Below are 13272 nucleotides of genomic sequence, written 5' to 3'. Positions count from 1 at the left end.
TATTTTTTATCTTGTCAACACAATGGAGAAAAAAAGCAAGAGAAACTTGGAAGTTGACTTAGTGTGGTGAGGCCCAGCTGTACATGTTCAGCTTTATATTTTAGCAAAATGGCATGCTTCTCCTAAATAGCTCCTAATGGCATCAGATGTCTCATACCTAGGCCTGAAGGGACTGAGATTAAATGTGAGGAAGTCTCTTACTTCTACAAATTATGCTTGAAAACAGAAACAAATGGTGAGAAACTAAATCCATATTACTTCACTCCTCAATGGGCCAATAACTTTCAAGTCTTTTCTCGAACAAAGACCACTCCTGGGAGAGCTATACAAGGGTACTGAACAGTACCGCAGAGAAAAGAGAGGTCATATTTATCCTGTAAGCTCATCAGCTTCTATACTTTTGGAGCTCTTATACTCTATGCATAATAAACAGAGGTGCCATTGCATTTACTGTATCATTTCAATTTCACTTTACTGCCTGAAAGTACCTTCGGAGCTAGAGCTAAAGCTGCGTTTCTACAGATGTTTTTGCTTAGCGATCAGCTAGAACTCCTTTGGTTTGGAAGTAGGGTAAATATCTACACATACGGAAGTGACTAAGGGGCTCAGTCTACAATTAGAAGAGAATTGGCAACTAGAAAGGTGCCTGCTGGAACAAGTCAGTGCCTTTTCAGCAGTAGGGCCTAGCTATTGGTTGCATACCCATTGCTTATCTTTTGCTCTAAGGGATCCCATGGTTTTGGGTTACCCATGGGGTGCTCTACAACAGGACAGTCAAGGTAGGGTAAGCAAAGTAAAACTGTACCAAATAGAACCTTAGTTCTGCATTATAGACTCACATTCCCGGAGTAATCAGTGCATAAGCTGTACGAAGGGTTCTGTGCAAATACAACAAATTTACGTTGTTAACTTACCTCCTTAGTGAAGAGAGCCTCAAGCTCCTGCTCATCCAGAACACCATCCCCATTGGTATCTGTACAGAAGGAGATGCAGAAGTCAGTAAATGACCAGGAAAGGTGAACCAGACAAGGTGCACAGAGGTGTGGTGTGAAATAAGCTTAAAGACAGTTTTGATTTAAGTATGTACATATTAATGAGATGAACCTATGAATTTCTGGCTCTTTTACTTACAGTGCAGAAAACTAGAAATGGAAAAAATAAAAATCAGGCATACAATCAAACATGGTATAACATAAAAGTCGCCCACAAAAAAAACGCAATTAATACAAACTACAAAGCAAGTATAAAAGTGAACATCAGCCATTTTTTTTGTTTGCTCTTTACCGGCTAGGTTTCCTGTGCTTTCGGTGATCAGTTGATTTATTTCCCATTAGGTTTATATGTGCATGCTTGTTATTATCTGCTTTCCTTCAGGTGACATTTTTGCACTCTCTTCTATTTGACAAAACCACAAATGCCACAAGGATTTTCAATGAACAAATCAATCAAGGGCAGGCACCAAGCAGCCTCTTAGTATGATATATTTTATAGATTCAATGACCAAGTACATCTCTGTGGCAGATATCGAACCGGCTCCTAAGCATGTTCTCCTCCTAAGTTTATACCATGCAGATCTGCAGTTTCTGCGAAGTTATCAGCAGTGATCATCTGCAGTTCAACATAGGGATCTACATTTGTGCACGATATGCATCAAGTTAAGGACAAAAGGTACTACATATTCAGGTCACGATCTCTGGGTTTTCAACTTACAGGGTTCTATTAACCTGGAACACATATCGAGCATGAGAATCGTAAGGGGCATAGTTTGGGGGTAGAGGGGCTGGGAGAGAAGGATGTTTGCGGTATTACAACCCCTGGTAAATGTTTTTTGTAGTAAATAGTTAGGTACAGGTGCTTTAAGCCGGGTATGGTGAGGTGTTTGACAGGCTTAATTTAGGACTTTTTACATACATATAGAGATTTTTAAAAAAAATATGCACACGCTCTCATCTTTGTTTTAAAGGTCTTAAAAAAAAGATACAAAAATATGCACACACTCATCTTTGTTTTAAAGGTCATAAAAAAAAAGATTTTTACAAAACATTGAGTTTTAAGCACTCCTAACAATTCTCGCACCTCTCCCTTTCTACCGCTGCTTACGCCACTCTCCAGGCCCCTTTACTCGTATAATGTATTTTAACCCACATGATTGTTGGGAAATCTGAAGCTCACACCTCTTCTAAACTTACGGACCAAGCTACGCCCCTGAGAATCGTGGCAAAAACGAATATCTCCAGAACCGTATTTTCACAGCATCATGAAATATTATAGTTTTACTGCACCAGATAACTGAGTAAAGCACAGCCAACAAATACCCAAATAAGCCAGGCTTAATCTGTCTAGCACCAATCCTGTGTTTTCTATGCTCCCAGAAACAGAAACAGACAAGACAGCTGCAGTTGTAGAGCTTCTGTTCCCAAGGCCAACAGCCAAATGAAACTCACATGATGACGTCAGAATAACATCATAGCGGTTTGCTATAGTTCAGTATGGTGTTGTTTCTTTCTAGAGATCACAAAATGATCACCATATGAACTATAGCCCCTTCAGGCGCTTTTCCGGTTCACATTTTGGTACTACAGTTATCATGTGCTTTGCAGAATGGAGTCTTGGTGTAGGCCTTGCCACACACTGTCTCAGGTTGGGCTACAAGAGAAGCTCTTGCACTAGCTGGCAAACATACAGAACTCTGAACTGTCTTCTACTCTCATGAGAGGTTGAGATACTCTCGGTCTCTAGCTGCAGTGAACTAATCCATTTTCATTGTGGCCTTGATGGTGTGCAGGAAGCGTGCAATGTCTGCAGGCTCCAGACTTAGACCCTCACATCACCGCTCCGGCCTCTGTCGACATCTACCTTGACAGATTTCCAGCGCATTGTGCCAGCACTCTAGACACAGTCTTGGGTCATTGCTTACAAGCCTAACAAATATGGGAGGGTTGGAAGGTAGGCAGAAACACTCACCAAGCCGCTCCAGTAGGGTCTCACTGGTCTGGTGAGATTTTTAGCATTAAGCAGAATATTTAGGAGCATTTTGAGGGTTACTGGGCAGAAGTACTTCCACTTTGCATCCATGATCTTGAGCATCTCACCATTCATCCACCTTAAAAAGAGGGGATCTTTACTTGTTTCTCAGCATTTGCATTGCATGCCTCAAGGTAGGTGTGTTGTTATGAGTAGTGACAGTTTAGATGGCGAGTTGGGAGGTTTCATTTTCTTCATCTTCCATGCCTCTTCAGTATTGAGAGATTCCTTCAATGGTTGTTAAAGTAGCCAGAAGCAGAAAATTCAGGTGTGCCTTCAGTGTTGAATAGCAGTGAGCATTTTCTAGGCAGCTGCTTATGAACCACATTATGGCATAATGGCCTATTCTGTGGGTATCGCTAGGTCCACAACGGATCCACAAACTGGCCCTGATGCAGTCCCTCATCTTTGGAATCAGAAATTTAATGGGTTTGTGCAGGTTCTGCTTTCTGGAAATTCTCGAAAAGCCAGTATTTTACAACACTGACTGCAAAAGCTGGCTGGTAATTAGACCTGGGCCCAAGACCATCAAATGAACACCCAGAAGTATTTGACTGGAAGACCAGTCTAGCCTGCCACAGAGTAGCTTTCATCCAGTGGAAACAAGCTACACACTGTGCAAGTGTTCAGAGAGGCAGTGACTACAACAGCCAGAAATGAAAAAGGCATTTGTTTGATGGCACAATCTGAAAAAGCAAGAAAAAGCCTAAACATTAGGCGATTCATTACTCAAGATCTGACAAATTGTAACTAGTAATAAAGTTCAAAAGCACCTAGTTCCAAAAATCAAACCACAAGGAGATAATTTCCAGTCACTGATGAGTTGAGTTTCCATATTTTTTCTGTCCTCACAACACCATAGAAAGTATCCAGATTTACAAAGTTCAACTGCCACTACTGCCAAGCCACTGAAGAGATCTGCTGACTGACTAAAGGGGTTTCCTCAAGTGTCAGTCCTAGCCATACGCATGCTTCCAACATCATGAGTCATAGTAAGTTTCTAAGGGCAACGTTAAAAAAAAAAAAAAAAAAAAAAAAAGGGAATGTGAAACTAAAATGGGTTCATGCTAAAGAAAGTACTTCTTTACTGCTTTGATGGCCTCATGAATGTCAGCCTGAATAGGAACCTAAATGTAGGGGTAATTATCATGAGGGAACTGCCTCGGTTTGAGCTGCTTAAAGAAAATGAAGGTAATTATCAATGGTCAGAAATGTTGGTGAAAGTGAATTCCAAGGACGGTTGCAGTCACCACAAAAGGTTCTTCCTCAGCCAACGTTTGCAATAAGCACCACAACCACCCGTTCCAAAGACTAATCAAGACAGAAAGCTAAAACATTTTTTACATGCCGAAACCAGAAAAACTACATCTATTACATGGTACTACTTTTGTACAGTGAACAGGGATTTAAAATGGATTGCTTTATCAGCAGCAAGCTCCTAGAGTGACCTCAAACAGGAGAGACCGGGCTAGAAGACTTAGGTTTTCACAACTAGACTACCATGGTTCAATAAGTGATCACTACAGAGATTCCCAATCAAAAAGAAAAGGCTGACTTTTCCTACCCTCTTCACCAATGTTTAATTTGAGGTGGTGTACGCCCATGTTGAGGCATGGGTTTGGCCAACACTGGGGCATGCGTCAGACTCCAGTTGCAGCAAGTAACTTGGTCAGAAATAGTAGGCCTTTAAGAGTCAAGCAGTGGTGCAGTTTTTTTCCTTGAGTAAGCAAGAAGAGAAATCACATTTGTGCTATAGTAACACAGATGTTCTATTTAACTAAGTTGGGCAGAGGTCAGGATATGTGCAATCTCTTTAAGCCAACGCACAGTAAACAAACATTGACCAAGAAAATAGCAAAGCTTTCAGGTTTGTGTTGGCTGGCACGCACTTGAAGTTGTAGGGATGGAGTGTTTTGGCATGGCTGAACAGGAATTCTAAATGGATGGGAACCAGAGTAATTTATTGGCAAAATACAAATAAAATAAAATAACCAATGGCGCTAGGAAGGTGTACACTTTATGCATCAAGGTGGGTCACAGCAGTTCTGAAGTGCATATCAGAGATGGTGACAGAAGTAATGAAGACTGGAGTTGTGCAAAGCACTGAGCTCATAACAGCATTGACTAAGCAAATGCCGTGGACCCAAACCTCTGACAGAATATATTTAAAAATAGAATATACTAAATGAGTTAGTTGCAGAGAATTCTACATTCTAAGCTAAAATATACAGTCGCAAGCACACGTTGCCTCCCATTTAACCATTTACCACTTGCAGGTTGGGTGGGGTAAACATGGAATGTAGTGAGAAATGAAGATTGTGGACAACACCCTCCTAAGAAAGGTTTTGGCCTCGCCACCACTATTTGGTAAAAGTGAGAACTGTGTGTCACTAATTACTGAATTCTGGCTCCCATCCTCTCAGGTACTCTCACCTCCTTATATTAATTTGTTAGTCAACTGTTTCCTGCTGCTAAGGTGTTCTTTGTGACATCTGTAAAAATATACAAGCTATGCAAATGCTTAGGAGACTCTTTAGTAGCATTCTGCTCCAGGAACTGAGGATATCTCACAGCAGAAATCAGCTAGCAGGATAGCACTAACTTGTGCACAATAAGAAAAAAAGACTTGGGAACTGAATCGTTGGCACAATAGAGGGATGCAATAAAAAAAAGTATATTAGAGACATTTCTGCAACTGTGCATGTTTTAGCAGTAAAATAATTGACATGTCCATTAGGAGTAGAGCAGTGGTTCTTAACCTTTTGACTTCTATGGACACCCACTTAATCACTACTTCAAGCAGGGGACACCCCCACACACAAACTCGTCACTGGAATCCGGGACCACTACCCCCCATTTCATTATTACAAACATTTTTATATTCTTGGAGAGGCTGGAGATTTTCTAAATTCAACTGAGGCCACTCCTAATCCAAACTATATTCTGGTTGAGGCACTTGCACTGCTCCCACGAAGCAGACTGATGATACCAACCTTATTTTTAGTTTTCAATTTCAAATTCCTCCACATTTATAGAACATTATATCATTTTCATTTTTACAATTTGCTTCTTTATTTATATACCCTTTATTAATATATAATTTTCCAAGCAGTCGCAGACCCCCTAACTTAGCTTCGCAGACTTCCAGGGGTCTCCAGACCACATGTTAAGAACCACTGGAATATAGATACACAGCGACCACTGAGAAAAAGCAGTGTCAACAAAAAAGCCTTGATTTGTATAGGACAATATAACTAAGAAAACAATGCATCGCTGAGAGGCAAGGAAAATGGACAGTCCATGGGTCCTCTGCAGTCCATATTCAGTATCAAATTTAGTTTTAGGCAAAAGAGAGGGGGGTGTAAGCTCTATAAGAGATCTTGCATTTTTTCGGTCATCTTTCTAAGGCAGACAAGGATCAACTGCTTTAGAGAGCTGGCTTCATTCAGCTTGATGTAGCATGTTCTAGGCAAAAGTCACACCCTTTCGGAAAGATCTCCAGAACCTCAAGTACCATCGAACCAGAAGGTTTCATAATATTTATTTACTTTGTACACATCCCTACGTCCTTTACACAACTTTTAAAAACCCTGAAGAACATGCTAACCTGTTGGAAAGTCGCTAGGGATGCCAATACCTCTTTAGATTAACCCCACAGCTCATTTACCTGCTGCCACAAGATCCAGAATATCTCCCCCACACCAAATAAGGATCTTTGAGATGCTGAGTACCTTAGTAAAATATTCTTGTAAACACTGTGAAGGCTAGACAGCAAGACAAACTGATGTGGTTTCCATATAAACAAAACAAAGGGGTACATGACTTAATAAAAAAATAAAAATACAACGTATGAAAATAACACGCCAACAGATCGCCTGCAATTATTTTCAACAGTTTTTGTAGTTTTTAGGAGAATATGTTCTCTTAGTTAGCATCACTAAATCTGGGTAATATTAAGGGAAGAATCTGTCGTGGAACAATCTTACCATGCAGTTTGAAGAACGTCTTGGGGTTAAACTCATTGGGGTCCAAGCCGTCGGTCTCTTCCCAGACTTCTTTCAGTTGATCCCGGCTTCCCTGGTAGTGATTGAAGAAATACACCATTTCTATGCAGTCCAATACTGATCAAAAACAGCCAAGGAGAAACTACATCTAAACATGAAACATGCATGAACGTGGCGGGTTGAGTTTGAGGGGAGCCAAAGCGGGACTACCAACAAGAGCTCCAGAGAGATATTTTTTAACTCACTTCTAAGAGGGGCATAGCTTGATAAAAGTAAACCAAATAGTAAGACTGATCCAGTCATTACAGCAGTGCTAGGAGTTGCAAAGTCTCTTGGGGAGAACTAGTTTTTCTATTTCAACTCATGGTTCAATTAAGAAGCAGACAAGGGCTCCAAGAGGTTGTTCAAAAAAATAAAAAGATATCCCACACTATGTTGTTTATTTTAAAATAGCAGCATCTCTTCCCAGGTACCCCAAAAATAAGACTGACCAACTAATTTTGAGGCAAGCGTGTGGAAGCAGGGAAAATCCAGGTAAAAAATGGTTGCACGGTCGCTTTACAAATGACCTGTATAAAGAACTACAGACAGTTCAAGAGAATATGTGGGTTAAATCAATGACGATACGGGCTATAAAATGCCTTTTTCAAAAGGCAAGAGTATTCCAAGACAAGTCCCTGCCTTTGAGAGGCTAAACAAGGTTTGACTCATCACAGTCCTACTTTCTATTTCATTATTAAACAAAGTCATGGAGGGTGAGTTCGCACAGGCATTTGAAGGGCTAATCATTAACTTAGAGAACCTGTAGCTTATGATACATTCATGATAAAATGTAAAACTAAAAAAGCCTTTGGGTAAGTAGAGGAAACATCCTTTTCTCCCTCGTTTGGGCTCATTGATTGATTGCCATTTTCACCTTCTTGCGCACCAGTTCACTTTTAGTTAGAGGCTTCAGAGCTTGCTTATTGGGGCCTTCCCAGTTGCTGTTAAAGCCATTCATGCACTAAAAAGCTGACACAGAATACAAGATAATAATGGCAAAAGCATTTCCTTCTGGGACACACAAGGAAAATGGAGATGGTAGGTCAACAATTCATTCAAAATGATAGGGTCTTTTAATACACGTTTCTCTGACTACAACAAACTTGCCTTTTTATTTTGATTTCAATTAAAAGGTAAACATACCAATTCTTTCAAAATATTAGGTTACAAAAAGTCGAGCTTATAAATGTAGGACCTGATGGAAAGTCTTCACGCCAATTTGCCATATGCTTTGCAGTGAACTGACATGTCATGTGGTAGTTTTTTGGCATCAAACACAGCAAGAGTCTGTAGAACTAAGAATGATATCATCTTGCAGCTGCAACACATCCGCCATCCTCCTAGTCTACTTTATCTGATGGTCTACTTGGAGGAGCAGAATGTCCGTGCAATGAAAAATCTTTATATCTATTTACTTCACCAGGAAGATGTCATGTGAATCTAGAACTATCAAAAGTTGCAAAACTATTGTGAAAGTTAAGAAATATTTCCCTTTTTTTAGCATCAACTTATTCTCGATTCACATTGTATACAGAGACTGAAAATCAGTGTGCCATGTAGAAGGGTGGGTATGCAGACCAAATTGTAGCACATACATTTATGAACATCATACTTGCTGTGGACTCTAGTCTTGCTTGTAGATCTTCACAGTAAAGTATTTTTAAATATGTGCAGACAATCAGGTGGCAGTCCTATGTGTGTCAATGAATTCTACATTTCTAATAAAAGCAAGTGAAACTGCTTTTGTTTCTTGCTGAATGTGTAAAGACTAACAGGCTACAGTACAGCTCCTACATTATGACGTCTAGCAACAAACTTGTTCTGGATGATCCCGATTTTTCCCCCGTCACTATATGGCACAATGGACAGTCTGAAGGGAAGGGTGCTCACTTCGTACACAACATAGAAACAATCTGTGCCAAGTCAGGCGAAATGTGAAGTTAATGCACCACCAGGACCCAGTAAATGGTGGTTACGAGGCTGGCACTTACTGCCATGTGTCCCTCTCAACATCTTTGAGGATTTGAAGGCAAAGGATCACCAATGAAAAAAGGAAAACTGCAGAGGAAGGGTAATTGTGATGAGAATGAGTCTAGTGCCATAAGACAGAGCATCTCCTAGCAGACGTGGGTACTTTTTACATTCCAGGCATAGAGCTCGGCCAGAGCAGTTATGAGCAATTCTGGTGGGAGGTGTTCAGGATATTGCATCACTGATGGCATATGGGATCCTGATATTCAGGTTATAAATAAGTGGAGGGATGCAAAGTGGTGATTACTTCCTTTAGGAGGGTGTCAGTTGATTTTAATCCCTGGATTATGAAAAATGGTTGAGTACTCTACACGCCTCATGTATGTTCACCGAGCTAACGTATACTCTCAAATTGATTCGAACCCCAAGGGTGCAGCTAAGAAATGTAATATATGTACTTAAGAAAGTTTGGAATAGATTGATGAAAAAGTGGTTTATGTTGCCTGGGACATGAAAAAATAAAAACATTTCCATTTCAGAGCATACGTCAGACCTACTAAGCCTTCAGACCCGCAAACAGCTTTTAAGGGTATAGGTACATTTAAGATTGGGCAAGGCTATACTCAGCCATGTGTAAAGGTACAGGGTGGTAAGGGCGAATAAAAAAAAAAAAAAAAAAAAAAAAAAAAAAAAAAGACGACGACGTTTAGGGTGTGTGGGTGTGGGTCGCCACTAGATAGTTATAGCTAGTTTCAACAGAAAAAGTTTATTTTGCTTATAACTTTGGTGCCATTTGATGAATTTCCAAATCATTTCCTAAAGACAGTACGACACTCACTTCAGCTGCTGTCTGGAAAGTTTCGGGGTGATCTGTCAAGTTGGGGCAGAGAAAAAGGGGGGTCCCAAAACGTCGTTTCCCTATGCACTTTTCCATAGGGATTTTGAACCGGAATAGCGGCTCAACCACTGGATGGATTTACACCAAATTTGGCGGAAAGGTAGCTCTTGGTCCAGAAAGCACCCTTTCTGATATTTAGTGTAAATCTGTTAAGCAGTTTTTGAGAAATTAAAGAAAAAACAATTTTGTGTAATATATATCTATATACATGTATCCTCCGCAAACCCTTCTGATCTCGTACTGAGATCTGCTTGGCTGCCAACACTTCAACAAGAAGTGTTGGCAGCCACTTCGGACTCTACTTCAGCCGCGTCCCAGGAAGAAAGATTTAAAATATATATATATAAAGAAAAGGTGCCAGGGTAGGGACACACCTTAGCTTTGGTGCTGGGTTCCCAGAGAAATACCCCCGATGTTTGATTTGAATGTTATAGTTATGTTTTAATACAAAACAGAGTCACTGCTGGCCTATAGGTAAAGCTCTTGGACGGTCACTCAGTAGGTTAAAGTTTCTAATCCAGGTATCTCATGCTGTCTGTTTATTTTTGAGTGTTTTGCCAGTTAAACATTTCTAGTAATGGAACATTGAAGTCTTTTTCACATCAATATCTGTGGGCTGAATATCACAGGGAGGCCTGGGCAAAGCATAGTAAGCAGTCACTTTTAGCCTAGTAGTTAAGGTCTCAGACCCTCACACTGAAGGTTGAGGGTTCCAGTCTAGGTGAGACTGTGGTCATGCCCCTGCACTAATTTCTTTTTAACTTGAAAGAGGTCACTCTTTTTAATGGACAAATACATTTTTCTTTTCAATTTGTCCAGAAATAGCTTGTTCTAGGTATATCATTCATCAAAGCCTTAAATCTCTCTCTATCTTTCAATCTTTCTCCCACTCACACACCCACTCACATAAACACTCAGACCCTCACATACCCAATCTCAGACACTGACGCACCCACTCACAGGCCCACTCAGTTCGTCACACATCCATTCACAGAACCACTCAGATACTCACACCCAGATACACCCTCTCACACCTATTCTCACAGCCAGAGAGACAGACCCTTCGGCTAAGCATGGTGCAGAGTTGGGTGGTTATAGGGTGTTTGCAGGCCGGCCCTGTGGCCAACCCCGCCGTGTACAGCCGCACACGGCCAAATGCTGTGAGCTGCAGTGGTTTGATTAATGTATAGCAATGAAAATTACTTTACGTTAAAACAAAAAAAATATATATATATTACTGGGGAAAAAAATAAATTAAAAAACCCCCAAAGGTTACAGGGACGTTATAATTCTGAATTTACTCGTACCAAAACCTTAGTAATTCAGCAGTTAGAGTTACTTCAAGTAACTAATTTGCATCTTAAGGTAACTATAGCCCGCACCCTTGCCATGCACTGCTAATCACCCCAGATATTACAGCAATCATGACAACTTTTACAATGTCATCCAAAATATCAATGAAGCTGCTGGTTTTTTTTCCACAAGGGAATATTCGCAATGATTTCTAAAAAGATTCCTTTATTGCCTGGATGGGGGCACGGGTGGGGTGTCCCTGGGGGACTCCTGCACCAAGGTCGTGTTGGGGTGGGGTGGGGGGAGCAATTTAAAAGAAAAATAAAATAAATTTAAGACTCTTCTGAAGCAGTCTTAAAATGGCTGCCAACACTTCCTGGTTAAGTGTTGCCAGTCAATCAGATCTCTGCACAAGGCCTCCTTTAGAAGAAGTGCCTGTTCTAGTAGGAAAAACATGTGACCAAGTAAAAGAATCTTTTTTTTCAGTTTGTGATTTGTGGTCTGTTGAGAAATTCAATACAACAGCCAAAGCACAATACTTGCATAATCAGCTACCTGAAGGATGATTTAGGAATGGTGCGGAATTGGCTAGATGCTTCTGAATTTAATCGTTAACCTACTAACTCCAGTTGTTTAATTTGCCAGTTTTCAAGTTGGCCCACAGTGAATGCAAGCATCTCACATGAGCAAATGTAACACACAAATCAAGTCATACATGAAACCAGATATAAAGGTGTAGGTCAGTACTGCTTTGCAGTGCAAGTTGCTCCACATGCGGAGGCACCCTTTCCCCTTCCCTTGTTGTTAGGACCTCAAAAGGAACCTCTGTAATAACCCATGTGTAGGATGACTAAGGTGGCTTCTGTTGGGAAGTGGCGGCGTCTGTGGAGGAGGATTTGTATATCCCTCTATAGCATGGGCAATGAAAGAAGCCCCCGGTGATGCCACAACCCTATCCCCAGCAGCATCGATGAGCTTACTCTTTTTTTTTTTCTCAGGAGCAGTGTCCCTAGTGGCCCGTTTGCGGGCAGTGGTGGCAACGATGGAGTCAGGTGGTACTTGACTCCTAATAAACAAAGGATCTGAAGGTACCACTTTATACTTTTTATCCACCCAAGGGATGAAGACCCTGGCACGGACTGGCTCCCTGAATAGATCCTCGGCATGTCTCATCATGCCAGGAAACATGGGGAGAAATTGGGTGTTCCTGTGAGTGGAAGAGAGGGTGTCAACAAGGAAATCCTGCTCTAGGGGTTCCTTATGCAGCTCAACATTATGGAACGCTGCTGCCCTAGAAATAACTTGCTGGAAGGAAGTGCTATCCTCAGGAGGGAAGGGACGAGCTGGATAGAGAACTGGATCATTAGAGGTGTCCTAAAGATAAGGATCACCTAATGGGGCCCCGTCGAGCCACCCAGTTTCAGATTCTGGAGACCCTTAAGTAGAAGCATCAAGTGGGTCATCAATAGGAGAGTATGGTGGTGGAGTGTGAAGAGGGGAAGGAGGCAGATGTGATGGTGGAGGAGAAGGATGATCCACAGGGCTTCTTCCTGGGAGGAAGGAACATGTCCACGGCTTCCTCAAAAGCCAGCTTCCTCTTTGTAGGTGGAGGAGAGGAAGGAGCCGCAATGATGCAGCCTGTGTCCCCTTGAATCGGACGTTTCCTCTGTATGGCGTCCAATTTCGAGTTTCAGCTCAAGGGGTGAAGTACCGGTTGGCTCCTCCTGGGCATGCTCCTCCTGAAGAGATCTGGACTGTTGGACGAGGCTTTGTGAAACATTTCAAGCAGTTGAGCTCTCTGGTCCCAAAAAGTCTTTTTCGACCTGAATGGTTTGCAGGCATCACAGTCGGCTTCCTTATGGTGAGGTTAAGGGTCAGAGTTTGCACACAAGATGTTGGTCGGTGTGTGGGTATTTCGCTTGCCAACAAGGGCAAAATCACAAGGGTGTACGTCCCATCCAGAACACATCTTCGATGGAGTCTAAGACACGCAGGAAGGTAGCCTCAAGATGGGCAGCACATCTGAAGTTAAGCACTGGA

The 13272-nt window shown here is 41.5% G+C and overlaps 1 protein-coding gene across 3 annotated transcripts in view; it reads right to left on the bottom strand.

Annotated features, from left to right (window-relative positions):
- Positions 1-13272, bottom strand: part of NUCB1 (nucleobindin 1) — a 107979-nt gene that overhangs the window by 55628 nt on the left and 39079 nt on the right. For all 3 annotated transcript variants that reach the window (XM_069200841.1, XM_069200840.1, XM_069200842.1), the window contains exons 7-8: positions 7011-7101; positions 915-973 (exon numbers count right to left, since the gene is read on the bottom strand). In XM_069200841.1, coding sequence (XP_069056942.1) covers positions 915-973; positions 7011-7101 — 150 coding nt within the window. The remainder of the gene's footprint in view (positions 1-914; positions 974-7010; positions 7102-13272) is intronic.

The sequence above is a fragment of the Pleurodeles waltl genome, chromosome 7, assembly GCF_031143425.1.
Source record: "Pleurodeles waltl isolate 20211129_DDA chromosome 7, aPleWal1.hap1.20221129, whole genome shotgun sequence".
NCBI classification, from domain to species: domain Eukaryota; kingdom Metazoa; phylum Chordata; class Amphibia; order Caudata; family Salamandridae; genus Pleurodeles; species Pleurodeles waltl.
The sequence above is the reverse complement of the archived record's forward strand: the minus strand, read 5'-3'. Positions and strand labels throughout refer to the sequence as shown.